General features: G+C 34.6%; 3 protein-coding genes and 2 pseudogenes across 5 annotated transcripts; 2 read left to right on the top strand and 3 right to left on the bottom strand.

Annotated features, from left to right (window-relative positions):
• Window positions 1-1,659: 1,659 nt before the first annotated feature.
• Window positions 1,660-7,709, top strand: LOC143616912 (extra-large guanine nucleotide-binding protein 3-like; annotated as a pseudogene). The gene is made up of 8 exons (XR_013150742.1): window positions 1,660-2,663; window positions 3,425-3,570; window positions 4,152-4,248; window positions 4,333-4,500; window positions 5,146-5,302; window positions 5,388-5,635; window positions 6,289-6,461; window positions 7,004-7,709. The product of XR_013150742.1 is annotated as an extra-large guanine nucleotide-binding protein 3-like (transcript).
• A 474-nt stretch (window positions 7,710-8,183) lies between these two features.
• On the bottom strand, window positions 8,184-11,425 carry LOC143616911 (26S proteasome non-ATPase regulatory subunit 13 homolog B-like). Its single transcript, XM_077089606.1, has 6 exons — window positions 11,276-11,425; window positions 9,594-10,040; window positions 9,309-9,389; window positions 8,635-8,831; window positions 8,448-8,546; window positions 8,184-8,370 (listed from the first exon to the last, which is right to left on the bottom strand). Exons 1-6 carry the CDS (start codon window positions 11,423-11,425, stop codon window positions 8,184-8,186), a joined length of 1,161 nt encoding a protein of 386 aa, XP_076945721.1.
• Window positions 11,426-13,411: 1,986 nt separating this feature from the next.
• LOC143616907 (phosphoribulokinase, chloroplastic-like) lies at window positions 13,412-16,103 on the top strand. The gene is made up of 5 exons (XM_077089602.1): window positions 13,412-14,088; window positions 14,291-14,375; window positions 14,476-14,560; window positions 15,388-15,632; window positions 15,719-16,103. The coding sequence occupies exons 1-5, from the start codon at window positions 13,547-13,549 to the stop codon at window positions 15,968-15,970; spliced, it is 1,209 nt and encodes a 402-aa protein (XP_076945717.1). The 5' UTR covers window positions 13,412-13,546; the 3' UTR covers window positions 15,971-16,103.
• Window positions 16,104-16,919: 816 nt separating this feature from the next.
• LOC143616908 (plastidal glycolate/glycerate translocator 1, chloroplastic-like) lies at window positions 16,920-23,581 on the bottom strand (annotated as a pseudogene). The gene is made up of 8 exons (XR_013150741.1): window positions 23,321-23,581; window positions 22,718-23,033; window positions 21,232-21,493; window positions 21,023-21,138; window positions 19,327-19,436; window positions 18,256-18,433; window positions 18,029-18,158; window positions 16,920-17,131 (listed from the first exon to the last, which is right to left on the bottom strand). The product of XR_013150741.1 is annotated as a plastidal glycolate/glycerate translocator 1, chloroplastic-like (transcript).
• A 1,809-nt stretch (window positions 23,582-25,390) lies between these two features.
• On the bottom strand, window positions 25,391-26,039 carry LOC143616910 (uncharacterized). The gene is made up of 3 exons (XM_077089605.1): window positions 25,937-26,039; window positions 25,778-25,880; window positions 25,391-25,691 (listed from the first exon to the last, which is right to left on the bottom strand). The coding sequence occupies exons 1-3, from the start codon at window positions 26,037-26,039 to the stop codon at window positions 25,391-25,393; spliced, it is 507 nt and encodes a 168-aa protein (XP_076945720.1).
• Between the last annotated feature and the right edge of the window lie 358 nt (window positions 26,040-26,397).

Here is a 26,397-nt window from a genome sequence, read left to right as displayed (position 1 = left end):
AAAGGTTGTTGTTGGAATGGTTGGGTTGTGTCGGGTTCATCTTGTAATCGGAATCTCGCTGGCTCGCCAAGATTTTGTCGAACCTTTGGTCGGGATTGGGTTTTCTTTGAACCCGAGCCACGTTTTTTTGAACCCTCCATTTGTGTGATGTTAGAATGTTGTTTGTAGTAGAGGATTTGAGTTGGATTTGAAGATGGATTTGATTATATTTATATAGGTTAATTAAGTTTTTTTTTATCTCCTCTCAACGGTCACATTAATGGTCGGAATTGAGTGCATGATGGCCATCACGGCCGCCCCCCATCACGCGTGATGTAAGGACTGACGGCGGTGTTCCCGTGACCATCACGCGTGATGTAAGGACTGACGGCGGTGTTCCCGTGACCATCACGCGTGATGGCCACGCTATAACGGACGACCCCCACCAGCCTAAACTTGGTTAAAACCTTCAATTATTCCAGACACCTAAATAATGTTTATGACACATTACACTATCTAACAACATTAGATGGTCTCCACAAACCCCATCAATCCATCATCAATAAACCATCACTTCACCACCTCCTTTCCCTCTTTCTTCTCTCTCACACAACCATCCACACATGTATATGTTGCCTCCAATGACTGTTCTCTAGAATTTTTACCCTTTTCATAATCCCAAAAGGTAAAAAAGTAAATTCCTTTCAGATTCATCTTCCTTTGCTTGTCACTTTCCCAGTTAAAATATAATAATGTATTACACACACACACACACACACACACACAAACACATATACATATACACATAGTTATTATCTATCTACAGCCTACACGCACGCCCCTCATACCTTTTACTCTACAAACCCTTTACTCTTTTCTTTTCAAAAAGCCATAAAATTAAGCCCTTTTTTGGCTGACAAAATCTTTAAATCTGTCATTTTCCATTGTTTTAGGCTGAATCTTTCAAATCTCGTGTAGTAAAACTTCAAGATTTTGACTGATTCAAATGGGTTTGGTGTAAATTGTAATATTCTTTTTGTTCAAAGTTGAAGGCTTTTGAAAAGATCTACCAAAAAGGTGGACTTTGACGGCTATGATGAAATTGAAATGAAGACTTTGACTTTAATTTGTGCCCAAATTGGTTGATTCCTTGTGTGGTGTTTGGTGGGTCCTTTATGGCTGTTGACTATCACCTTATATTGACCAAAATCATCAACACCCATATTGGATTTTTTGCATAATTCAGGTATCTGATTTAGGGTTTGTATAAATTAGTCAATTTATTACTATATTTTTAGTTCATTTTTGTGCTAATTGTAGCTTAATTTTGTTAAAGTTTGTTTCTTTATGGCTCTTGATTTTTTGAAAGAGTTTTTCCAGAATTGAAGTGATTTTTTTCGGGTATTCCGATTTGGGTTTTTTACAAATCAGTCAAATCTATCATTTCTGAATTGGGTTGGTGAAATCTGATGATATGAAGCCCTAACTCGATTCGAAAATCGTTTCTTGAGAATGCTTGAGTGTTTTCAAGATTCAAGAATTCCCCCAAAATTGAAGTGATTTTGTTGGTTATTTGATTTGGGTGTTTTACAAATCGGTCGGATTTATCGTTTTCTGATCTGGGTAGTTTAAATCTGATGTTATAAAGTCCTAATTCGTTAGAAAATTGGTTTTTTGAAAACCTTAAAAGAACTGGGATGAAGGATATGGATGACCAGAGGGAAAAACATTGGAGAGAAACAGTAAAAAAGATGCTTCCTAAAGGAACACCACTGCCTGAAGAAAGTGATGAGCTTGATTACTCGATCGCGATAGAATACATGGGACCCGATGTATCTTACGAGCTTCCTCGAGTAGAACCTTTAGATATAAACACTCGATCAATCCCGACCGCATCCTTAGCCGAATCATTCTCCGGTTCAAGAAGATCCATCACTCGCAATGTTGGCCCGGGCCCACCTGTAATCGACCCGATCCCATTGCCCGCTTCTTATATCGCGGATGTAAACGAGTCACCGAATCAAAGCCCGAGACTATCCGGAAGCTCAGAGTCTGTTATTTCGGTTTTGCATAACGCGGACTCGTTTTCGGCTTCCCCATCGGGCTCTCCCGGTTCGGTTCATAACCGTGACGATGGTCACACGAATGGAGCTCGACGGGCCCGGTTGTAACTTTCAACACTGTTGATCGATCGGAACGAAAAGAAGTCGAGAGGCCAGGTTATCCCGAATACGTAGCGGTTTCTAAAGAGAAGAAGAAAAAGGCGCAAAAACGACGCGTTTGTTATCGGTGCGGTAAAGCAAAGTGGGAAAGCAAAGAATCTTGTTTAGTTTGTGATGCTAAATATTGTAGCAATTGTGTTCTAAGAGCAATGGGATCGATGCCCTAGGGTCGGAAGTGCGTTACATGTCTCGGTGAGGCGATTGACGAGTTGAAACGTCTTATTTTGGGGGAGAACTCAAGGTTATTATCGCGTTTACTTAGTCCTTTGGAAGTTAAACAGATAATGAAAGCTGAAAAGGAATGTTCTGCTAATCAGCTTCGGCCCGAACAGTTAATTGTTAACGGGTATCCGCTTAAACCAGAGGAAATGGCTGAACTTTTGGGCTGCCCGTTACCACCACGGAAACTGAAACCGGGGAAGTATGTATTGGTATGATAAAGAATCTGGTCTTTGGGGAAAGGTATATAATCAATCATAATTAAACTTCTTTTAAATTTTTTGTTGTGATAAAAAAAGTTTATCAACCTTTTAAATGTTTTACTATATTCTGTTTTAAATATTTATTGTTCTGGAGCTTTGTTATAGATTTTATTATTTATTGTATAGTTGTGTCTTACTAATATTATCATTTATTATTGTTAATTGTTTAAGAGGTTCTAGAGGATCTTGAGCTATTCTTATCCCAAACTCACAAATTTTCATGGTTGAGTTTTCTTTATGTAGCGGCAGTGTAGTACTATAATATCACAATTGATTACAAGAAAAGTACAAATCCATATAGTTAGGTTTAAACTAAAACATCGAATACTAATTTCCCTTTTATCGTCTAGTTTTGACTTTTGACACAAAATACCCTATCCATTTAAGTTATGACATGTGATATGTATATACTTCTAATTTGGCCAGATGGGTGGGTCGGTTTGGGTTGGTAACATGTCAAACCGGTAATTATTTATAAGGGTTGTAACATTGTGGGCGATAAAAGAATTTTTTTGGCGATTATAGATAATTAGTGACTAGTTAATCAAATCCGATTATAAAAATAATATTATTACAATAATGATTTGGACTTTATAATAATTTGATGTAAGAGGTTTTATGCATTAAAAATGCACTGCGAGTGACTCTCATCTAATTTATAGAGTTATTAGTTTTTTTGTTTTTTTTTCTGTCAGAAGTATTTTCATGTAAATATTGTAATATTTTGTTTCAATTTTTCAGGATGGAGAAAAGCCTGATAGAGTTGTGAGTTCAAATTTGAGTTTTACTGAGAAACTTAGTCCGAATGCAAGCAACGGAAATACAGAAGTTTACATGAATGGTTGAGAAATTACAAAGACTGAGTTGAGCGTGTTGAGCGTAAATCTATTTTTCATAAATTATTAATGTGTTAAATGTGATTGCAAAAACAATATAATTACACTAACAAACAAAGCACTAAATTCTTGTGAGAATAAAAAGAACAAACCTATATTGTTTAATTTTTTCTATTAATGGTTCATATTTTTAAAAACTTTTACCTCTTACATACAAATGTCTATCTTGTACATACAAACCATTAACCTTATTTGTTAATATGCAATCTTCATTTCTAAACATTTACCTATACATTTGTAAGTTGCGTGTAGGAAATATAATTTACACATGATTTGTACGCATAGGTTCTATAACTTAACACATTTTCTTTCTATATATCCTTTTAGTATATTAGAAGCGATGAATTCCCATTGCATTTCCGTTTTCTTATATTTAAAAAATTTTTAGATTGGAATAATGAATAAATATATTATTCTTCCTGTACTCACATAAAAACTTTATAAAAAAATACGCCTTGTATGACTGTAACGCATAACTATTTTTTTATTTCCCACCATCACAAGTAAACGGGTTAAAACTTCCACCACTAATTTTCTCTATTCTTCTAAATTCCGTTTTGTCGATTTGTTACAGCTGAATGTCCCCGTGACACTCATTTTTGGGTTTATGATGACGGTTGTTATGAGGAGGAAGGCCAAAATAATATCAAAGGAAACATATGGGAAAAGGTATATAAAATATCATATAATTGTCTTTTTTTGGGGGGTCTAGTGTGTGTATAATACTTAGAATAATTATTTGTTTCTTTGTAGGCGAGCACACGGCTTCTTTGTTCATTGTTATCGTTGCCTGTGCCACAAAGAGAGAAGGATGAACCCAGCAATTACAATACTGTTCCTAATTACTTTGAGCCCAAAAAAATTCAAAAGCTTTTGTTACTTGGACTCGAAGGATCAGGAACAAGCACCATCTTTAAGCAGGTAATTTTTTTTAAGTTATAAAAACCACTCTTTTTCAGCGAGTGATTGCTTCGTAGTCATTAGTGTTAGAAACCAAGTGTTTGCATGTACCCGATCAGTAACATCGTTTCTTATATAAATTTTGTCAAAAAATACCAAATTAGTCTTTTAAGTTATGGTAAACATATATTTTTTTTAGGTTATAAAATTAAGTGGGTTCGAGCCGAAACTGATTTGAACCCGTTTAGACTAAACTTACACCTAAACCTGCAAATTTTGTGTTAGTTCGTGTTGTGTTATAAATTCACACCACTAACACTTTTGTCTGAAATTTTTGTTAAGTATGACTACTAAATCATGTTATTTTGATTATATACTAATTTTGGACTAAAATGATCTATGCATTTAAGTATTGATTGACCAATTTTTTACCTGTTCCCTTTTATATTCTTGATTTTTTTCTGTTGAACCCGTTAAGAGACGAAAACATAAAACTCGAATCGACCTGTTATTAAGTAAACAGGTCAAAATTGCCACCTCTACAACATGCCAAAATGGGTGGGTTGGTAGCCATATAAAACATGTAAAAATCTTATTTATAATATTTTATACATGAATACAAAAACTAAATGTAAAATAATGATCCTGTTTTATTTAAATTTGCAGGCAAAATTCTTATATGGCAACCGTTGTAGTGATGAAGAATTGCAAAACATTAAGCTTATGATTCAAAGCAACATGTATAGATACCTCAGCATATTGCTCGATGGTCGAGAGCATTTCGAGGAAGAAGCATTGATGAAAAAGAATTCTAACGAGACAAGTATATAATTATATAAACTTATTTATAAAAACATACACGCTTTTAGGAGAATGTTTTCATTAATAAATGTGTTGTTTAATTTCAGGCAATGAGGACAACGATGAAGAAAGTGATGTTTGTGTGTACTCGCTTAACCTGAGGCTGAAGCATTTTTCTGATTGGTTACTTGATATTATTGCGACCGGAGATTTGGACGCGTTTTTCCCGGCTGCAACACGCGAGTATGCTCCGCTTGTTGAAGAGGTGTGGAAGGATCCCGCCATTCAGGAAACTTATAAAAGGAGAAGTGAATTGCATTTTCTACCCGATGTTGCTGAGTACTTTCTAAGCCGGGTATTTTGTTTATTATATCATTTTTCGGCTGTTGTTTGTCATTTTATTTAATGGGTTCGGGTCAAAATGAGTAATTTTTATGCGGTGGGTGGAATCGTGGTGGCCATAATAGTAGAGTTGGATAAACACGATTGCAAATGCCATTTATTACATGGTTAAAATAAAAATTAATAAAGCTTTTTAGGAGATTGTACACTTGGGTGACTTTTGACCCGGTTGACTATTTTTCTCTTTTGCTGACTTTATTTTATTTTATTCGTTTGAAGCATTTCAACCCGTTTGACCATTTCCCTCTTTTGCTGACTTTATATTTTTTATTTTATTTTATATGTTGGAAGCATTTTGACCATTTCCTTCTTTTGCTAACTTTTTTAATCTTAATTCATTTCAAGCATTTGACCCATTAGAGATAGAACTCAACCTAAATCGACCCATGATAAGTAAACGGGCCCATATTGTCTTTCTTTTTATTTTAAAAAGAAACTTTGTTTCAACATCTACATCTTCTGTCATATGACATGACAAAACGAGTATGTAATCCGTTGACATAAAATTCATCCGAATGCCAAATTCCAAAAATGGCCATTTTATTACAGCAACAAGATTTACTATTTTTCAAGCATGTTTATAATGTTTTGTTGTGTCGGGTTTAGGCGGTTGAGGTTTCTAGCAACGAATATGAACCATCCGAGCATGACATATTATACGCTGAAGGAGTGACCCAAGGAAATGGGTTGGCTTTTATTGAATTCTCCCTTGATGACCGTAGCCCCATGTCCGAGACGTTTACTGACAATCTTGATGGTCAGTCACAACCTCTTTCCAGGTATATATATATTTTTCTCCAGATTCACTCACAAAATCGCCCTTAATCTATTTGGTTAAATGCACCAAAATAAGTTGAAAAAAAATAAAAATAAAATGAAATTATGCTACTTGTGAAGAATTTAAATTATTTGAAAAATAAATTGATATAATAAATTATATAGAGATAAGTTTAAGAGGAAAATATTGGGGGTGGTCATGGTTTGGTTCCGTTATGACTTATGAGCCAAAACCAAAATTATAACCGACGTTTGGTTTTTAGTTTTTCAAAACTGACCGGTTTTGGTTAAAAGCATTTTGGTTAGTGTAAAAGACAGTTTGGTTAATTCGGTGAGCCGCCAGCTTTGCTCATGGGTTGATTAAAACTTATTTCAGTTAATAAATCTAATTATATTTTGGGCAAACAAATAAAAATCTGTAAACATGTTTATAACCGACCATAAACTTGTGATTTTTTATTTTTAGTTTTTTTTATCAATATAGTTGAATTTCAAATTATAATCCATGATTTATTATTACTTTTCTTATGGATCATTTTGTTAGATACCAACTCATTAGAGTAAACGCAAAAGGAATGAACGAAGGCTGTCGTTGGGTGGAAATGTTTGAGGACGTTCGTGTAGTCGTCTTTTGTGTCGCCCTAAGTGACTATGACCAAATGTGGCTATCGCCCGACACCTCGGGAAGCGGGTCCCTTCTTCAAAACAAGATGATCCAAAGCAAAGAACTTTTCGAGTCAATGGTCAAACACCCATGTTTCAAAGACACCCCATTCGTTCTAATCCTAAACAAATACGACCTTTTCGAGGAGAAACTGAAGCAAACCCCGTTAAGTGTGTGCGAATGGTTCACTGACTTCAGCCCGGTCCGACCCTACACCAACAACCATAACCTTGCTCACCAAGCCTACTATTATGTGGCAGTGAAGTTCAAGGATTTGTATGCATCTTTGACCACCCAAAAGCTGTATGTGTGGCAAGTGCGGGCCCGGGACCGTGTGACGGTTGATGAAGCGTTTAAGTATATACGGGAGATAGTGAAGTGGGATGATGAGAAGGAAGAGACGTACTATAACGGGCCTGAGGACTCGTTTTATAGTACAACGGATGTAAGCTCGCCACCGCGGGTTACTTAGGGCTGAATGAAGTGAGGTGAGGTGAGGTGAGGTGAGCTATGTTTTGATTTGTGTTTATGGTTTTTGTGTAGATAAGATGGTGATGGTGAATAAGTTATGAATTTATTTGGATTTTTTAAGGGTTAGTGAATGTGTTTATGCACTTGGGAGTTTAAATTTTTCATTTTAAATTATCAACAAATAACATTTGTTATAAGTAATGTAACATTTGTGATAAGTAATGTAATTCTCACTTGATTGCTTATTTGTGAAAATATATAACCATTGTATATGCAAATGTTAGTATTTAGTCTTTAAAAAACTTATTCATTAATGTGAATAATTATTAGATATATTTGTTAGGAGTTAAAAACTATTTTTTATTTTCTTAAATGTACTTTTGACAACAATAAACACATACAATATTAACAAAACCTTTATGAAGAGACTACAACCATTAAAAGCATTGTTTATGTGCATTCACTGAGTCAGGACTCTAATATGATAGATTGTTTATATGCATTAACCGAGTCAGAACTCGGTGTGATGCATACAAAAGAATTCTGTACGACTGTACGGATGCTTACGCAGGTTTGCATGAGACGTGACTTAAAGCACAACATACTCGGGTGTTCCCGTTTCCACTGATGTTATAACCCACTGAACTTTACCCAACCAGTGAGCCAACCGATGTCTCAAATACTTTATCTGACTCATTTCCAAAACTCTCGGTTGAACCCGTGACGCATCAACCGTTCCATCAACTTCATCAATAATCCCCTCAATAAGACCAACCTGAAATTATATTAATTCATACAGTCTCCTAATTAACTTACTCAAAATTAGATTATATCGAATAATATAATTCTTAGTGATAGGCTTTTTAAAAGAAGATGCTCCACATCATTAACAGTAAGTTTCATGAACTCTGCAATGGTGGTCAAAGGGATAATTCTGTCTCCCGGCGGTAGCCTGCAAGGGAAAGAAGTAAAATATATATATAAAGAATTCGGTTTTTTCAATATATAAACAAAAAGGTGTAAATGGTTTTATGGAAAACCTGAAAATAAATTCCATCAAACGAATAATGTTGATCTTCTCCAGAAGTTTCTTCTCATTATTGACCAAAGCAGGCTGAGAATCTACACAAGTTTCGTGAGTCCTACATAGTTCTTGATAATGAACTAGATTACCAGAATTAAGTGCTTCAAGAAGCCGATAGATCCATTCAGATGGTGACCCTAGAAGACTCTTTATCTGCAAAAGTTTCAAAATTGACTTTATTTTAGTTATGGTTTATTGTAATATAATTAAGAGATGGTTTGATTAGAGATCTGATATGTAAACCAATAAATTTCTTGCTTGTATCTTGTGCTTTTGATCTACATTGTGACGTATACATCAATTTTAGTGATTTACAGATTACAACTTTACAGCCTCTCATGCTATCATCATTTGAAAAGGTCATTTACCTTTACTGACCAGTTTAAGGAATATAAACAAAGTTCTTTGAGATCTGATTATGGATTTAAATATTCTTAATCACCCAAAGAGGTGATGGATATTCATATCCTTCAACATAAATGTTCAATGAAAAAGATATATGGAACCTTTTAGATCTTATGAAATTAGATCTCATGATTGTATAATATTAGACATTATATTAAATAACCATATTAGATGGCTATTAATAAAAGTTTAAGCATAATTAAGGAAGGCGAAGATAATACTCACAATTGGATGCGCAAGTAGTTCTCCGAAGTCGTAAATGTTATCTCCCACCATTGCAGTGATGCATGCATGAGAGGCAATATACTATGATGCAAAACACAGCATTTAGATATCCATTATAAAGAATTGTGATTATATGTCATATAGACACATATATGCAGACTATAACAAATTCATCTTCAAAATCATGTGTAACTTACCAATGATAAGGAAATGCACCAACAAATAAGTAAATATATTATGAAAGATAAACATGCACCAAAGCGAGCAATAAACGTAACTGCATACCCGCTTATCTGAATCTGGCAGAGACTCTACCGACGCATAAGCCAAGAACTGAATAGCATTCTTGTAGAACTCAACAGGGTCTTGGAGAAACATACAGTACTGGCATGTTACCCAATAATAATGGGCGTATACAGATTGATCAATGTCAGTCATGCTATCAAGTATAGCTTTACCAATGTCAATAAGATTCTTGCACTTTTTATAATCTCCTTTTCCAAGACTAAAGGCAGCTATCTGCATCCTAATGAACAGGATAGGCCCTTCTATATGCTTCTGGTTTGCAGAGTTGAGCTTTTCAATCGTTCTTCTAAGATGGTTAATGGCGGCTTCTTTATCTAGGTACTTATGAGAGACTGTAACAGCGAACTCTGCAAGCCTGAGAGGATTGATCTCAGTCTCAAAGTGGATGATGAAATTATCATATAGCTGTATGAGTTCATCACCAGTCTGGAATAAAGAATGTGAACAGAGTTAGTTATATACTTGTATTTGTTCATCAATAATTAATCTGGTCTTTTTTGTAATAGTTACTATATTCTGAGTTCAAAATTGTTTACGCATTCTTGACTATTCCACTATTTGTTTAAGCCTGTAAACGGACTGAATGAACATGAACGGGGGCATGTTCGTGCCCGTTCATTTAACGTAACTGAAAACAGACACAAACACGAACATATGATCGAACAACTTTTATTGTTCATTTCGAGAAAGGGCATGCTTGTGTTCGTTCATTTAACTTTAACCAAACACGAACATATGACTGAACAAATTTTTGTGTTCATGGTCGTTCATTAAGAGAAACGGCATGCTCTTGTTCGTTTGTTTAAAACCTAAACGAACAGTTCACAAACGTAAACCAAATCAACATACACAAAGAAACTTAAACGAACATAATTGAACAAACATAAACGAGCAAATGAACATAAACAAGCCCCTCATATGTTTATATATATAACGAGCCCCGTTTATATTTTTGTCTGTGTTTATATAACTACTTGTGTATTTATTAAAATTTAAATGAAGATAAACACACAAACACAAACGAACAAAAAAATTTGTTCATGTCCTTCCGTTTATACATAAATGAACTTCATGCCAAACAGTTTATGAACGCCCAGTTCGGTTACTGGCTTAATTAGGTTACCTAATTGTCTTCAAAGTAAATGAGAACGTAATAAACAAACACCTAATAAACACATGCATTATGATTAGTACAATGAGCAAGAAGACTTGTAAAACTTAAATTTTAAGAGGTCCGCCTCCTCCATTACATATAGTATATAGATTAAAACGAACGGACAATGACGAACATAAATGACGAACAAAGCGTGTGTTCATGTTCGTTTAATTAAATGCATGCATGTTTGTTTATTAAATAAATGAACATAAACAAACTTCATGCCGAACAGATCATGAACGCTTACCGGCCTAATAATTAGGCTATCTAATTGTCTTCAAAGTTAATAACAACCTGATAAGCAAACACCTAATACGTGACCTAATTTCAACCAAATGTATGCATGATTTGGTCCTCTTTTTTTTTTAACTAGGAGTTGAAATTGTTTACGTAGACTTCATTTTTCGAGTATTAGGTTATCCAATTGATTGCCTTCAAAACCTGATAAACAAAAAAACGGCTAATATGCTGACCTAATTTCAACAATTAGAAACAATATATATACCTGGAGGACGGGGAGAAAGAAGAACTGTTGGAGGTTGATAGTGAGTTGATGCCATAACTTTCTTTGATAAAGATCGTAAAGCGTAGCGCATTGATCGTAGAGCTCCGGGTGATCGGCACAAACAGAATTTATGTAATCAATAGCCTCCATCGCCATGAATGAGGCTCCGGTAGACGACGAAGGAGAATTTGGAAATGGGGAGAGCGGGAAAAAGGAAAGAAAAACAGTTGGGAAAATGTTCTAGAAGAATATTGTTATTATTATTATTATTATTATTATTATGAGAATATATGAATTAGAAATAAATATTGTTATTTTAATTAAACAAACTACTCACTCGTGAGCTTCAAGTTAAACGACCCGTTTGGCTCGGTTATAAAAATGAGCTGACTTGACTCAGGTCGTTTCAAATTAGCTTTCTTTTAGCTAATTTTATTCGAGATTTTATCAAACGAGTTACGAGCTGTGAGCTTTTTAAACACTCCCTCTCCTGTAACTGCTAAGAATTTCAACAAAAACACCTTTTACAATATTTTAACAAATAACGAGAATTTCAACAAGATAACTGAATTAGAATCATAATCATAATGTGATGATTCTTCACATCCTCTTTATTATGTTTCTATTATTGTTGTAGACTTATAAATAGTGGGTATAGTTATTGATTTATTATATTAGAGAAACATCTTTATGAATAAGGTTGAAAAATCTAACTTTTGTAACTAAAGAAAAAAAACAAATAAAGATATAATCCATTTTGATAAATATTTTTTTAAATCACTTATTTTGATAAATAATTTTTTCTCATTACCTATTCTAAGGCAAAAAAAAAAGAAAAAAAAAAGAAAAAGCCTCGACTAACGAGCTTATAAGAGCATAAAGCCCATTTCTTTCACGTTAAAATTATACACAAAATGTTATAGATCAAATAAGTATTATATTGGTGGTTACAAAAATAATGAGTAGTCAAAATAACCTGACCCATATTTATCGTTATACGTTTTAACTCCAATCCGTGAGGTCATTAGCTTTGGATAATGACCCAAAGCGATAAACATATATCAGATTAGCTTGAAATGTCATTGTTGTTTTACATATAAATCATAAGTTGGTCATTGTGAGGCGTCAAAAGCCACCTAGGAATAATTTAACACCAAAGCCACCGCCAAATCGCAACACCGCAATCAACAAAGGGTGTTAGCTTCTTCAGCGGCAGCTGGTTAGCGTCTTTCTACTCTTTTTGTTGGTGGGGTCTACTACTCTCCACCTATCACATGCAAACACACATTTATTATTATTATTTTTTTTACTTCTATTTGTTAAACCAAAACGGAACTAAGGACGTTTCCAATACCGATAGCAGCTCCCGCTGAAGCAATTGTAGCAGCTCCGGGCCCTATTAGTTTTGCACCTTCTAGCATCTCGAGTTGATCATTCTCCTCACGCTTTTTCTTTTTCATTCACGATTTGATGTTCTAGATTCCTCTCTATTCTTAATTCCTCGTCGATTCTTCCCCTCGTTCTTAATATCTTGGACATATCACAACGTGATAGCTAAAAGTTATTATTTACGAAACATGATTATAAAACCAATTAATGATATCCTATTTATATGAATGAATGATTGTTTTAAAATCATTTTTCCAAGATTTGAACCTAAGTTTTCTAAAAAAAAAAACTCTTTTACCATTTTGTTACAACCACCCATGTGGCCATTTGTTTGATAAATCACTATAGAACACAATCAAACACATAATGCCTATGAAATCAGTGTTGACCAAAGTCAAAAGGAAACACCTTAATATGCGACCTATCACTTTAAAGTTTAATGGTTGTCTATAATTGTGAATGTAGAGATGAGTTGATATGGTTGGCAAATAAAGACCCAAAGTTGTATTCCACACAAACTACCCTGATCCTACATCAACCATTACATTGATGCCACATGGCTTGACAAATATCCAAACCACAACAAATAACCACCAAGCTTCTTCATGCAAACTACCATCACAAATGCCATCTCATCCTCATTACCAGATCCTTTTTTGTCTCGACAGCATGACTAAAATGCCCTCAAACTTTCAAGTTGAGGGATAATCTACAGCTTATAACTTGTGGACTTGTGCTACTCCAGAAGTACTATCTTCTGTATCTCACAAAAACTATCACTTGGGAACAAAATGACCAAAAAGCCATTTTCATTTACTCAATAAAAACCTATTTATCTCATCCACTTTCTCTAAAACTTCTAAACATTTAGCAAGAGAGAAAATGGCAGTGTCCACAGTGTACACAGTCCAATCTCTCAACTCAACATGCTCAATCTCCACACCAACAAAATCCCATTTAGCAAGTCACCAAAAACAAGTATTGTTCTATAGTAACAAGACCAAAAGAGACATTGTAAGAGGTGGTGCCATAAGATGTTCCGGGGACACAATAGTAATTGGACTAGCAGCCGACTCGGGGTGTGGGAAGAGCACCTTCATGAGGAGGTTAACTAGCGTGTTTGGCGGTGCAGCCGAGCCACCAAAGGGAGGCAATCCGGATTCAAACACACTCATAAGCGACACAACGACGGTTATATGTTTGGATGATTATCATTCGTTGGATAGAACAGGGAGGAAAGTCGAAGGGGTGACCGCACTTGATCCGAGGGCCAATAATTTTGATCTAATGTATGAACAAGTTAAGGCTTTGAAAGATGGTATTGCTGTTGATAAGCCTATTTATAACCATGTGAGTGGTCTTTTGGACCCTCCTGAGCTCATTAAGCCACCTAAGATCCTTGTCATTGAAGGTTTGCACCCAATGTAAGTGTAGTTACTTCTTTTTTTGGGTATTAATACTTCAAAGTTACAAATTTATAACCAAAATAGAAATGTGTATAAACAAATACTTTTAAAATTTAAACTATAACACATGATCCTTAGTACTTTTAACTCATTTGTGACTAATAATTTGAGACAAATAAACTAAAAATAATAATAATTTTTTTTATTTCGGTATATGTAGGTACGATCAGAGAGTAAGAGACCTCTTGGACTTCAGTATCTACTTAGACATTAGCAACGATGTTAAGTTTGCATGGAAAATTCAGGTATAGTATAAAGTCCAATAATCCTAAGTAGTTTGAATGAAAATCCAAACACCTTAAATTATTATTCCTATCCTAAATAATCTGCTTCCATGATTTGTAGAGGGACATGGCAGAAAGAGGACACAGCCTTGAAAGTATCAAAGCTAGTATTGAAGCCAGAAAGCCAGATTTTGATGCTTATATTGGTAAACATACTCAACTATTCATAACCTCAAAAGCTTATAAAAGAATTATATATATTCTTACCTCCTTGAAAACTTATAAGCAAGTCGGCTGGTTTGACCAGTTTGAGATTCAAACAGTTACTTTTTACAGTTTAACGGTCCACCCGACAACTTGTAACTAGCCATTTAGCCTTTTTTTTTTTCTCTTTTCCTTTTTAATAATATGCAGTTATCCATGTGTACTATATTCATGAAGTTTTAAAATATTTGTTACAAACTTCCAATATTGAGGATAAATAATAATAAATAAAAAAAAGCATCTGTATGGTAACCATATAACTTGTAATCAAATTATCTGTATACAATTACCTCCTTCAAGACTTACAAGCACGTCGGCATGTTCGATCAGTTTGAGATTCATACTGTTCACTTTTAGCAGTTTAACGGCTTGGTCGATAATTTGGAACTTAGAACCAGTCGTTTAACATTTTTTATTTTTCATTTAATAATATGTGGTTATATTTATGCATTAAATTAAAAAAAATCTTTATCATTTTAAAATACTTAACAGACGATAATGCTTTTGCAAACAAAAAAAGGTTCATACCTCCAAAACAGGCAGGTAGTTACCGTTTCGGCTTATATTTTGTCAAAACCAGCAAACTAGACAGTGAACACCCTTAATGAAAATGCCATACCATGTAATTACCAATGCTTTCTGAACCAAATCGGACATTGAACGGGGTACCTTGCTGGTTCACCGGTCGGACCGAATTTAAAAACCAGATGACGTCATATAAAGTTATCAATTATGTGACGCCGTTTTGAATATATTTTTCATGTTGCAGACCCACAAAAGCAATATGCAGATGCGGTTATAGAAGTATTGCCTACACAACTGATACCAGATGACAATGAGGGGAAGGTGTTGAGAGTGAAGCTAATAATGAAAGAGGGAGTTAAATACTTCAGCCCGGTTTACTTGTTTGATGAAGGCTCCACCATCGAATGGGTCCCGTGTGGAAGGAAGCTCACTTGTTCTTACCCGGGTATCAAGTTTTCATATGGCCCGGACTCTTACTACGGTCATGAGGTATTCCACATATAATATCTTTGATAGAGGTAGATTTACGTTATTTTATCTCTAACGAGTCAAACTGAATTTCTTTTTTATTTTAGGTGTCAGTGTTGGAGATGGATGGTCAATTTGATAGACTTGATGAGTTGATCTATGTTGAGAGCCATTTGAGCAACATCTCCACCAAATTTTATGGAGAAATAACCCAACAAATGTTGAAGCATTCTGACTTCCCAGGCAGCAACAATGGCACCGGTCTCTTCCAAACCATTGTCGGTTTGAAAATCCGAGATCTCTTTGAACAAATCACCGCCAGCAAGGCCACGGCTCCCTTGGAAGCCACAAAAGCTTAAACCATAAAGAAACAAACTTTCACGCGTCTCACGCTCGTATATGTATTTAGTTTCATTTGTTTGTTTCATCAGGATCTGTAATACAGGGGATGTAATTCTTGAATGATATCTTGAGATTATTAAAAGTCACTTCCATTATAGGCTATAACATGAGATCCTTTATTGTAACAAAGTTGTATGTATTTAGTTTCATTATCAAGCTATATTCATCTAAATCTTTAAACATGAATACATGCATAGACACATTCATGAGTTTACAATATCATTATTATTTGTATTAAGATAAATTAACAAAGTTAGTTTCATGCATTAACAAAGAATAATTTAGTAATTTTTAACTTAACAGATAAATTAACAAAGTTAGTGAAATGCACTGAAAAGACTAAAAAAAAAAAGAAGAAAATGAAACCATGACGATGAAAATGCTAAAACAAACTTTTTTTTGACGAAAATGACAAAAGTGATCAAATAACCACAGGACGATTTTGACAGTTTACTCTATATTAAAAAAAAACCTTGACAGTTTACTCTATATTAAAAAAAAAACCCAAAAACAACTCGTCCATCATTTTATACGAAATCCAAAACAAACTCATTCAAATTCAAGGATCTAGACGCATTCAAACTTATGAACCGATTCAAAGATCAAATCTAGATTCAATAATACATTCAAACACACTCAAAACCAAATTCAAAACAAAAAGGATTTACACTTTGGTTAGATCAAATTCTCAACAATAACTTGATCATAAATTAATAACAAATTCAAAATTGAAATAGTGAAATGTTAGTTATCAATACCAATAGTTGAATCTTAAATTCTAAATATTGTAGTTAAAATAGCTAATATAAAGAAAACCTTAAACAACTTAAAGATTGGTGCTGTATGAACTGGTATATCATAACTTAATGAATAATATACAAAAAATGAGATCCAATTATCAGAATGCAATACATTGTAAGCATTTACAGAAATCGAAAACGATGCAAGAAAAATGACCCTACAAATTTCAGCCAACGATAGCAAGCAAGCTCTGTCGGACAAGTGGGACAGAGCAAACGAATGAACCGAAAATACCAGTTAGACCATATGCAATGGCACAAAATGGAAGGGCCTCGGGTTCTTTTGCTGACAATGCAGCGGTTCCTAATCCATGTGCACTGTAACAATCAACATAAGTTCCACATTAGGCGCAAACCATGGTGCAAAACCAAATAAAGAAGCTCAAAGTAGATTGCAATTTTGACCTTTTTGGTTAGGAATGGGTTGACTCAGGTTCTTGTTAAGTTTAGCTACAATAGAACGGGTCAAAGAGGTTAAAAGTTACCTTTAATCAGGGGTGTTCATTGAATCGTATTCGGGTATATGAATTTGAAAACTTTTAAAATGAATTCGAAAGTGATCCAAATTTGAATAATTTTCTCAAAAACCGACTCGAATAAGCTTTAACTGAACTTGGTTGTATTTAAAAAAAACTAAATTATAAAAATAAAGTCAAAATCATCAAAATAAAATCCCTAAACTAATATCTAGCTGTATCTGATATAAAACAAAAAAACTTGGACACAGAACCATAAAGCTGATTATTATATAAAAGAAATAACACACCCACCCACCCACCCACACGTATTTGGAATGTATTCAAATCAAATCGGTTCACGATATTTAAGATCGAATTGAGTTAGAAATTCGGTTCGAGTAAGGGTTCGATTCTAATAACTTGAAATTTGGATCCAAATTCGTTATACGAACTCCGTTCGTTTCGAATTTTGGGTTATTTGAGTCAAATTCGAATAGCAAACCCCCTACTTCGGATTCAACTTTCTAAGTTGTTTTTCAGACATTTAAACTTATTGTAATAAAATTGTCTTTATAATCACGACTAATGCATTAATATTTATTAAAAACAGACACAAGAAGCATATGCGGGTCCGCCCGACCCAACACCATATGTGTTCTAGCTAAAGTTAAAATAACCGGTTTGGACCATGTACCCAACCTTTCTGACCCACCCATTTTACCACCTGCACAAAAAAGTCAACAAAAGTCAACGACACCTAGACGCAGTTGCTATTCCACGAGCAATAGGATCATCAAATTTGAGGTTATCAAGAACTGCTTGAACAAAGTTTGCTCCAATAAGACCAGTCAACACAACAGCAGCAGCAGTCAATGATGAATTGACACCTACAACGAATACATACGGCACATAATAAACAGACAATACATATGACACATAAAAAACAGACAACCGACAACATGTTTGAAATGAAGCTTAGCAAACCTTCAAAAAGTGACACAATGCTGAGTGCAAGAGCCACAGTGATGCATCTAGGTAGAATTGATATGGTTAAAGTTGGCTCTAACCCAATAAACCGACCCATAAACGCAGTCGAATACAAAGAGAATAAAGTTGCTATTGTGATTGACGTAAAGATCTCAGCTGCGTGACGTTTAACAAGCTGCCAAAATTAACAGAATACTGAGCATATCCTTAAAAAGATAGAACTTTTGTTTCCTTAAGTGAGATTTTAATTGAAGTTGTTTGATATTATGTGTGTTAGTCTCAGTTAGGCCTGTAAACAAATCGAACATTCAATGAATTGTTCAGCAGGAAGTTGCGTATGTCTGTTTATTTACTAAACGAACGAACACGAACAATTATTTTTGTTCATTTATTTAAACGAACAAACAAGAACACATGCCGTGTGCGTTCATTTAAGTTCATGAACACTCGCTTACGTTCGTTTGTTTTTGTTCTTTAAAGTTTGTTTAAGTTCGTTAGTTTGTATATTATTAAAATTTTAGGCCCGTTACAATTCAGTCTAGTTTTATAAATTAAGATATCACCTATTACAATTTAGCCTATTTTTTAATTATTTTTTTAAGTGCAGAATGCTCATGGTTACTTGTATTCAGTTGTGTTCATTGTCTGTGTCCGTTTACGTTCGTGTTCGATCGCTTATTTGGTTAAAGTTAAACGAAAAAACATGATGATAGGAATCATGCTCGTGTTATAGTCTAAATAACATTTGTCTATTTTGGGAGGGGTTAAGTGCAACTTATAATTCTATAAATAGGTATTATTAGCTAATAGGGAGAGGAGAGTAGATTTATGTTTAGGATGGCATTGCCATGGCTCCTGCTTATGCAGTGAGAGAGGGCTTGGCCCGGGAATCTATTGTAACTCTTTCTTTACATTTTCATTAATACTATCATTCTTCCTTTTTATCCCTATTATCTTCTTTATATCCAATCTATAACATATCAAACCCTATCACATGAAGATGCCTCGTTTGTGTTCGTTCGCTTTGTTTACAAATTATAATCTCAATAGACTGCAGAGTCAGGTTACCTTTCTTTGTTTGAACATTGAGAAGGCAAAAGAGAGGATAACAGATCCCAAAAAGCCCATCAAAATGTCACCAGCTCCAGGGTTGGATGAGACTTTCGTAAGGTAATATCCTGCATAAGTTAATTCAAAAGATTTACCATAAAGTTACCTTTTTGCCCTTAAATCAACACTAATATGGGTCTATAAGATTCCATTATTTGTATAAATTGAAGGGTATGTTAGGTATTTGAAAAAGATAATAACATTTTACTTGTAGTAATTGCCAAGTCTAATTTTGCAAACTGGAAGCATTATCCTTGCTATTACCATTCTACCCTTCTCACATTTTTCATTTTTTTTCGTTTGTTGCGATTTTGTAAACTAAAGTCTAAATTTGGATTATCTATAACAAGTCAAATGGATAAAGTTAAAAATTTAGCAAAAATGTTACCGAGTCAAATGGGTCAAAGTGTAAAATTTATGCATTCAACCTACTAACTTGCTTTTTTCGAGGGGGGGGGGGCGTGTACATGAAACAGAAAAAAATGAACTGAAGCAAAAACTGACGGTTTGGTTTTATACTTTCACAAAAACCGAACTTTCAGTTGGGTTTTGGTTTTACATGAATAAAAACCAAAAAAACCGAACCGAACAGAATTTTAAAATTTTCATTTTTAGATATAAGTAAATAGCGTGGCGGCCGTGGCCCACGTATTTTAGCCTAAATGTATAAGTGTAGCCCACGTATTCATTATTTTGGCAGATAAAAATAATTGTCGCAAAAATTTCAACTCAAATGAGAAAAGGGCTGTAAACGCACTGAACCGAACCGGACAAGACCTTGTCTGTGTTCGTCCGTTAAGTTATTCTCGGACAAACGAACAGCTCACCAACACTCTACCGAACAAAAATTCATGTCCGTGTCCATCCATTAAGAAATTAAGTTTGTTCGTGTCCGTTTGTGTCCGTTCGTTAATATTGTAAACGCACGCTAACGGACAAACGAACACTGACGGACCCTAATGGACACTAATGGACAAACGAACACACAGACACTAATGGACAAATGAATACTAACGGACTCTAACAAACGATAGGGTTTGTTTTATTTTTCACTTGGTTTATATTGAGGCCATGAGGGCTGGGATTCCTGGGAATCTGGTAGAAAACCAAATAAATAAAACATATTAATTACAAAATATTATACATTACCGGACGGACGAACATAAGCAAACCTAACGGACGGACGTTATCGTACTGACGCTACCAGACGTTCAGGAACACTATTGGACGCAGCCTCTGTCCGTGTTCGTCCGTTAAGCTTACTGGACGAATTTTTTGTTCATGTCCAGTTCGTTTATTAAACGGACGAACATAAACGAACTTATCACCGGCCGGATGTCCGCCAGGCGCCTGGTTCATTTACAGCAGAGAAACCAAAAAAAAAACCAAAACTAAACGGTTTTCAAAAACTCAAAAATCGAAATTGTAGTTTTTGGTTTGATTTTAGCCCAAAACTGACCCACACTAACCCATGCACATCCCTACTTTCTTCAGAAAACCATTGCAATAAAATAGTATTTATACTCATGCTTGCCGCAGCAATTATTCGTTAACAAAATAAGAACAAAAAACTATTTGCAGGTCAACCCGACCCCTGCCCATTTTGCCACCTCTAGAGGCTATAAAATATATAAGAATCAAGTACAGAATATACCAAGAATTGGATAAAATCCCAACTTTGAAAAATATCCAAAAGCAAATGCAGCAAGATCAGCTGCTAATGCACAACAAATAATCGGGTGAAAAACCTTCTTCAAACCAGACGGTAACCTAAAAAACCATACATCATCCAATAAGAACCAATCAATAGCAAACCCATCAAACCTGAAACAGATTAAAAAGGTCAAGGAACACGAGTCATACCCGGAACCAACGATGTACCCTATCACAGTAGATCCTAGCAAGAACGGTAAACATGTTCTAGCATTTGTTCCGAGTAATTCAGGGTACTTAAGGGCTGCAACAAATGATGCAATGGAAATGACACTCCATGCAGCCAACTCGAGTGTTGAAAAAGGTGACGGTTTTGCCATTGGTTCAGCGGGAATCATTTCGGTTTTCACCAGTTTTCTAACGGCTATAGCTGAATATCCTGCAACTGCAAGTGAAGCTAACCACCCACCACCTGTAAATAACAAAGAAAAACATCAAAGTTATGAGTTGACTAATCGATATAGGCACACAAGAAAAATTAGCATTTAGAGGTAGGGTTCTCAAATGGGTCGGTTTTGGGCTAAACCAAACCATAGTTGTCAAATGCGAGAAGCACTCTAAAGCGATGAAGGTGCGCCTAGCGCCCAGGCCTCAAGCGCAAAAAAAGCGCCCGCTTTTTAAAAAAACGCACATAATAAAACAAATTTTTAAATATATTAACACTGAAAAAAAACATTAATATATATTAAATATACTAATAGTAAAAATTTAATACACTTAGCAATTAAAAACATCTAACCAGTACAAAAAAAATTACCGTTTAAAATAACTAGAATATACAAAACAAATAGTATACAGAATCAAGATTTATCAATACTATTGGAGTAAATTACGTAATCTGACCTTTTTTTAGATGATCCTTATTAATTTTTGTAAAAAGAGAGAAGAAAAATAAGAAAAGATCGAAAAATCAAAAACAAATCATAAAAATCAGAAATTTTCTACTGGATAAGCGCCTGCATCATTAAAAAGCGGGAAAACACCGCTCCGCCTAAAATTTGCGCCTAGGCGTGCGCTTTGTTCGCTTTTAATAACTATGAACCAAACTAAAAACCAAAAATTCGGTTTTTGATAACTGTTCAACTTTTGGGTTTTTGGAAGCTGTTTGGTTTCAGCTTTCACATTGGGTTCGGTTGGGTTCTGATTTTTACGGTTACGCAATTTGGGCTTTAAATTTTTGGGGCGAAAAATAAAGGCCTAATATAATGAATTTGGGCCGTAATTTTTATTTAATTAATGACTAATTGCTATTATACATTTGGGACTAAAAGGTTTGTGCTACACCAGTTATTAATATTTTATAAATTACTTAACATTCAAAAACAAAAATTATAATCCATAAAATTCAATAACAAAAGTTGTTTTTTCAGGTTCGGATTGATTTTACAGTTTTCAATACATGCAAAACTGAACCCGCGCCACAAAATTCGGTTTTCGAAAAAAAATAGCCATAAAACCAAGCCGTCAGCTTGTTATTTCGGTTATCGATAGGCTATTTTAATTTCATGCACACCCCTATTTAAAGCCATAAAACCAAGCCCTAAAACTTAACATATGGCATAGCATTCGTCCACATTTTATGTATCACATTGTAAAACTGCAACATAAATAAGCAAAAACAAAAACATGAAGGTACCTAAAATCAAGCAGATTTTGGCCCCTGAAGCTGCAGGGACATCTTGAACAGCGAGTGGCAAAATTACCAAAGATGGGACATAAAACAACGGCAACCATCTTTGGATGAACAAAAGTGCAGGTTGAAAGAAGTCCATTAAAGCATTCGCAGCTGCTGGAACAGTAACATCAAGAATCACAAGAACTGTGAATATGCAAAACATCCCAAACAGAGCACTTGGAAACTTAATTGCAGCTGAAACAAAAGCCTGTTTCAAGTACTTATCGGCTGCAAGTATGATACCGAGCGAAACAACCAAATGCACCACTCCCAATACCTAAAAAAAACAGAAACACATACACCCATTTATTTCATAAAATCATCTAAAACATAAAAGGCCCCCAAAGTTAATGTCCATTGAGGCATTTTCACAAACAGTTTGTAATAAAAAAAACATAGGTGTTATATTCATAAACAAAAAAAGCCATAGGCAAGGCTACTATCTAAAAAAAAAGAAAAAATTAATATTCACAGAGGCATTTTCACAAACAGTTGGTGTTACATTCCGCTAAAACAAACAAGACCCAGAAACAAATTGATATTGAGTTAGACATTTCAACATACAGTTTGCAGTATATTCGACGTAATGCTAGTATCCGATCCTGCAGATTTCGGAACAAGTATCCTCTTGGACTGAGTTCTTGGCTGCAAGAACTTGAATTGAGATTGGTTGAGAGTAAGTGGAGCAGAAATTTGTGAACTTGGGGACAGTTTGAGTTTGGGTAGATGTTGATTTGAAGAAATGGGAGATAATAATTTGATTGGGTGTTGACGATGGTTCTTGGTGAGATAACTCTAAGAAACAATGGAGGCGGTGGTAGCCATTGAATTGATGGATTGCTGGAGAGTGAAGAGGTGAAGAAGAAGACATTTTGGAGTTGAGATTGGATGAGAAGAGGATCGTGTGGATGCGAATAGATGATGGAGATCAAACTATGAAAGTGAGTTGTGTTGTCTGGACTTTTTTTAAGTCAACATATTCATTCTTTTGTCAAATCAAATGTAGCAGCATATATTTCAAATTTGGAGCAGATTATATTCGTGTTTTTAATTTTCATTTAGATTATTGACGGGACACTAACTCATCTAAACATCTTCACTTTCGAGTAATCAGAAGACTATTTTCTGAAGACAACTCGTAATAAGTAAGAAAACCCAGTGGCCTAATCTGAAACACTTTTTTTTTTCTTTTTCTTCTTTTTTAAGTATTTAGATGACTCACCTCAATCGCTTAAGAACTAAGCGTCTTGTATACAAAGAAAAATGATTTTTATATGAAACATACGAATTAAATGGATAATCATGCAACTTATGTGTAAGAGAGAGAAACGTATCTTTTTCTACTAAATCTACATCATGCATCTCTCTTGAAAACAAGGAAATGTGTGTTTGAAAAAAGAAAATATTATTATGTGACAAATTGAAGGGGTAGCGCAACGAGTAAAGATTATTTTGAGTTTCTTATTCTCAAATAGTTGGATGATGCACAACATCTTAGGAATCCCAATTAGTGGCGAAGCTTGGGCTTTGCCATGGCGGTGACCAAGTCACGAACTCAAAAATTTTCGGGTTGACTATTTGGTTTGTGTCGGTGATTCGGGTCGAATCAAACAATATGACATCTATATATCTAATTTTTTTTATTCATTCAAAAACAATTGTTCTTACAATTAAAAAAAAAAACTAGACCTAAAATATTTATAAGAATATGAGAGTCGAGAGGAGGGGTGGGTACCTTAGAAGAAGCATTACAAAGCAACTTGACGACCTTTAAGATTTTTAAATTCCTCAATTATGGATTCCTATCAAATGTTTTAGCAATTTCTTTTTCTATGTAAACTACCAAGCTGTTCGCGAGATACTCGTCTGACATCTTATTGCAAAGGCGATTCTTGAATATGTTCATTGCTGAAAACCCCCTCTCTGTTGTTGCAGTAGAAACTGGAAGTGTCAAGATTAGCCGAACCACTATATCAACCAAATAGTACGTCTCACGTTTCTGAGTTTTCACAAGACTTTTGCATAAATCAGAAATACTTGAAACACCACTTAGATTGGTATTCTTTGACATTTCAAAATTAAAATTATGTAATTGATATTGTAAAAGAGTAATTTCCTGAATCTTCAGGATAATACTTCTTAACAAGAAGACAAATCTTATCAACATCAATCTCTTTTGAAACTAAACTAGAACTAAGAGTTAACAACTCCATTGCGTTCTCATTGAATCTACTATTCAACTCTTCTAGTTGTTAGTTTAATGTGGATGTAAAGAGATCTATTCGGTAATAATGTTCAAATGTAACATGAAGATCTGTTTTACGAGGACGATATCGAGTAAAAGTATACGGAGCTTTCATATCCAGCATTTGTATGAGAAACTTGACACACAAAAATGCAACTTTTGAAAGAAAAGACTCCCATCTATTGTTACTAAATTCATTTAGATTAGCCTTTGTTAAAGAAACTAACTCCGTGGCATTAAGAATATCTTGGGATTTCTTTTGTAATGCTTGAGAAAGTGTTTCGGTTTTCCCAATACTTCCTTCATCAAGTGAAGAATAAACACAAACTCAAATGATTCCAAGTAATCGCACGCTGTATTGGCATCTCCACATTGAGAAAAAATAGTAATTATTCCTTGGAGAACAGCTCGAGTGGCACCAACATGTCAATCAAACTACAAACGGAGTTAAAATGAGAACCCCAACGTGTATCACCAACTCTTCTTAATGTCCCAACTTGATTTAGTCCTGATCCCGATTTGATTTCACCCATTTCCAATAACATTTTAATCTCTTCTGCCTTTGCCTTTTGTAACTCATCATGACGCTTACTAGAAGCACAAGCCACATTAATTGTGAAGACTAGTTTATTAAAGAACTTGTATGTTGGAATAACTTCCCTTGAAGCAAAAACCAAGGCAAGTTGTAACCTATGATGAAAACACAAAAACATAATAAGCATAAGAGTATTCTAGTCAAACCAAAGAAGAAAGAGAAAAATAAACAAGTAATTAACCTGTGAGCAAAGCAGTGAGCGTAATACGCATAAGGACACTCATAACAAACAAGTGCCTGCAATCCGTTCCATTTACCTCTCATATTGCTAGCACCATCATAACCTAGACCACGGATTTTTTTAACATCTAATTGTAATGCGAAAGTTGTTTCCACAAACTTGTTTTCAATGTTGCTGATAAAGTATCCGTAACATGAACCAAATCCAAGAACCTTTCTTGTATCATCCCTTTTGCATAAACAAATCTCAAAACTATGGCCATTTGCTTCTTTTTTGACTAATCTTGTGACTCATCAACCATTACACAAGAGAATGAATCACCCACTTCACAATAAATATGCTTTCGAACTTTATTTGCAATAATGCTAAGAATTTCTTTTTGAATATCACTCGAAGTATACTTTGCATGATAAGGAGCATTTTCTAATATAACCTTTGCAACTTCATCATTATAAGAAGCTAGAAATTTTAGCAATTCAATCAAGTTTCCTCGATTTTTAGATTTAGAAGATTCATCATGTCCTCTTAAAGCACAAGCTTGAAATGTCAACCAACGAACTACATCAACAGTAGCTGTTAATTGTAAATGGTTCTTCACTATTTCCTCTTGAGTTTGCTTC

The sequence above is a fragment of the Bidens hawaiensis genome, unplaced genomic scaffold, assembly GCF_021521415.1.
Source record: "Bidens hawaiensis isolate Kalapana, Puna unplaced genomic scaffold, B.hawaiensis_p1.1 tig00050627_1, whole genome shotgun sequence".
In the NCBI taxonomy this organism is placed as follows: Eukaryota; Viridiplantae; Streptophyta; class Magnoliopsida; order Asterales; family Asteraceae; genus Bidens; species Bidens hawaiensis.
The sequence above is the reverse complement of the archived record's forward strand: the minus strand, read 5'-3'. Positions and strand labels throughout refer to the sequence as shown.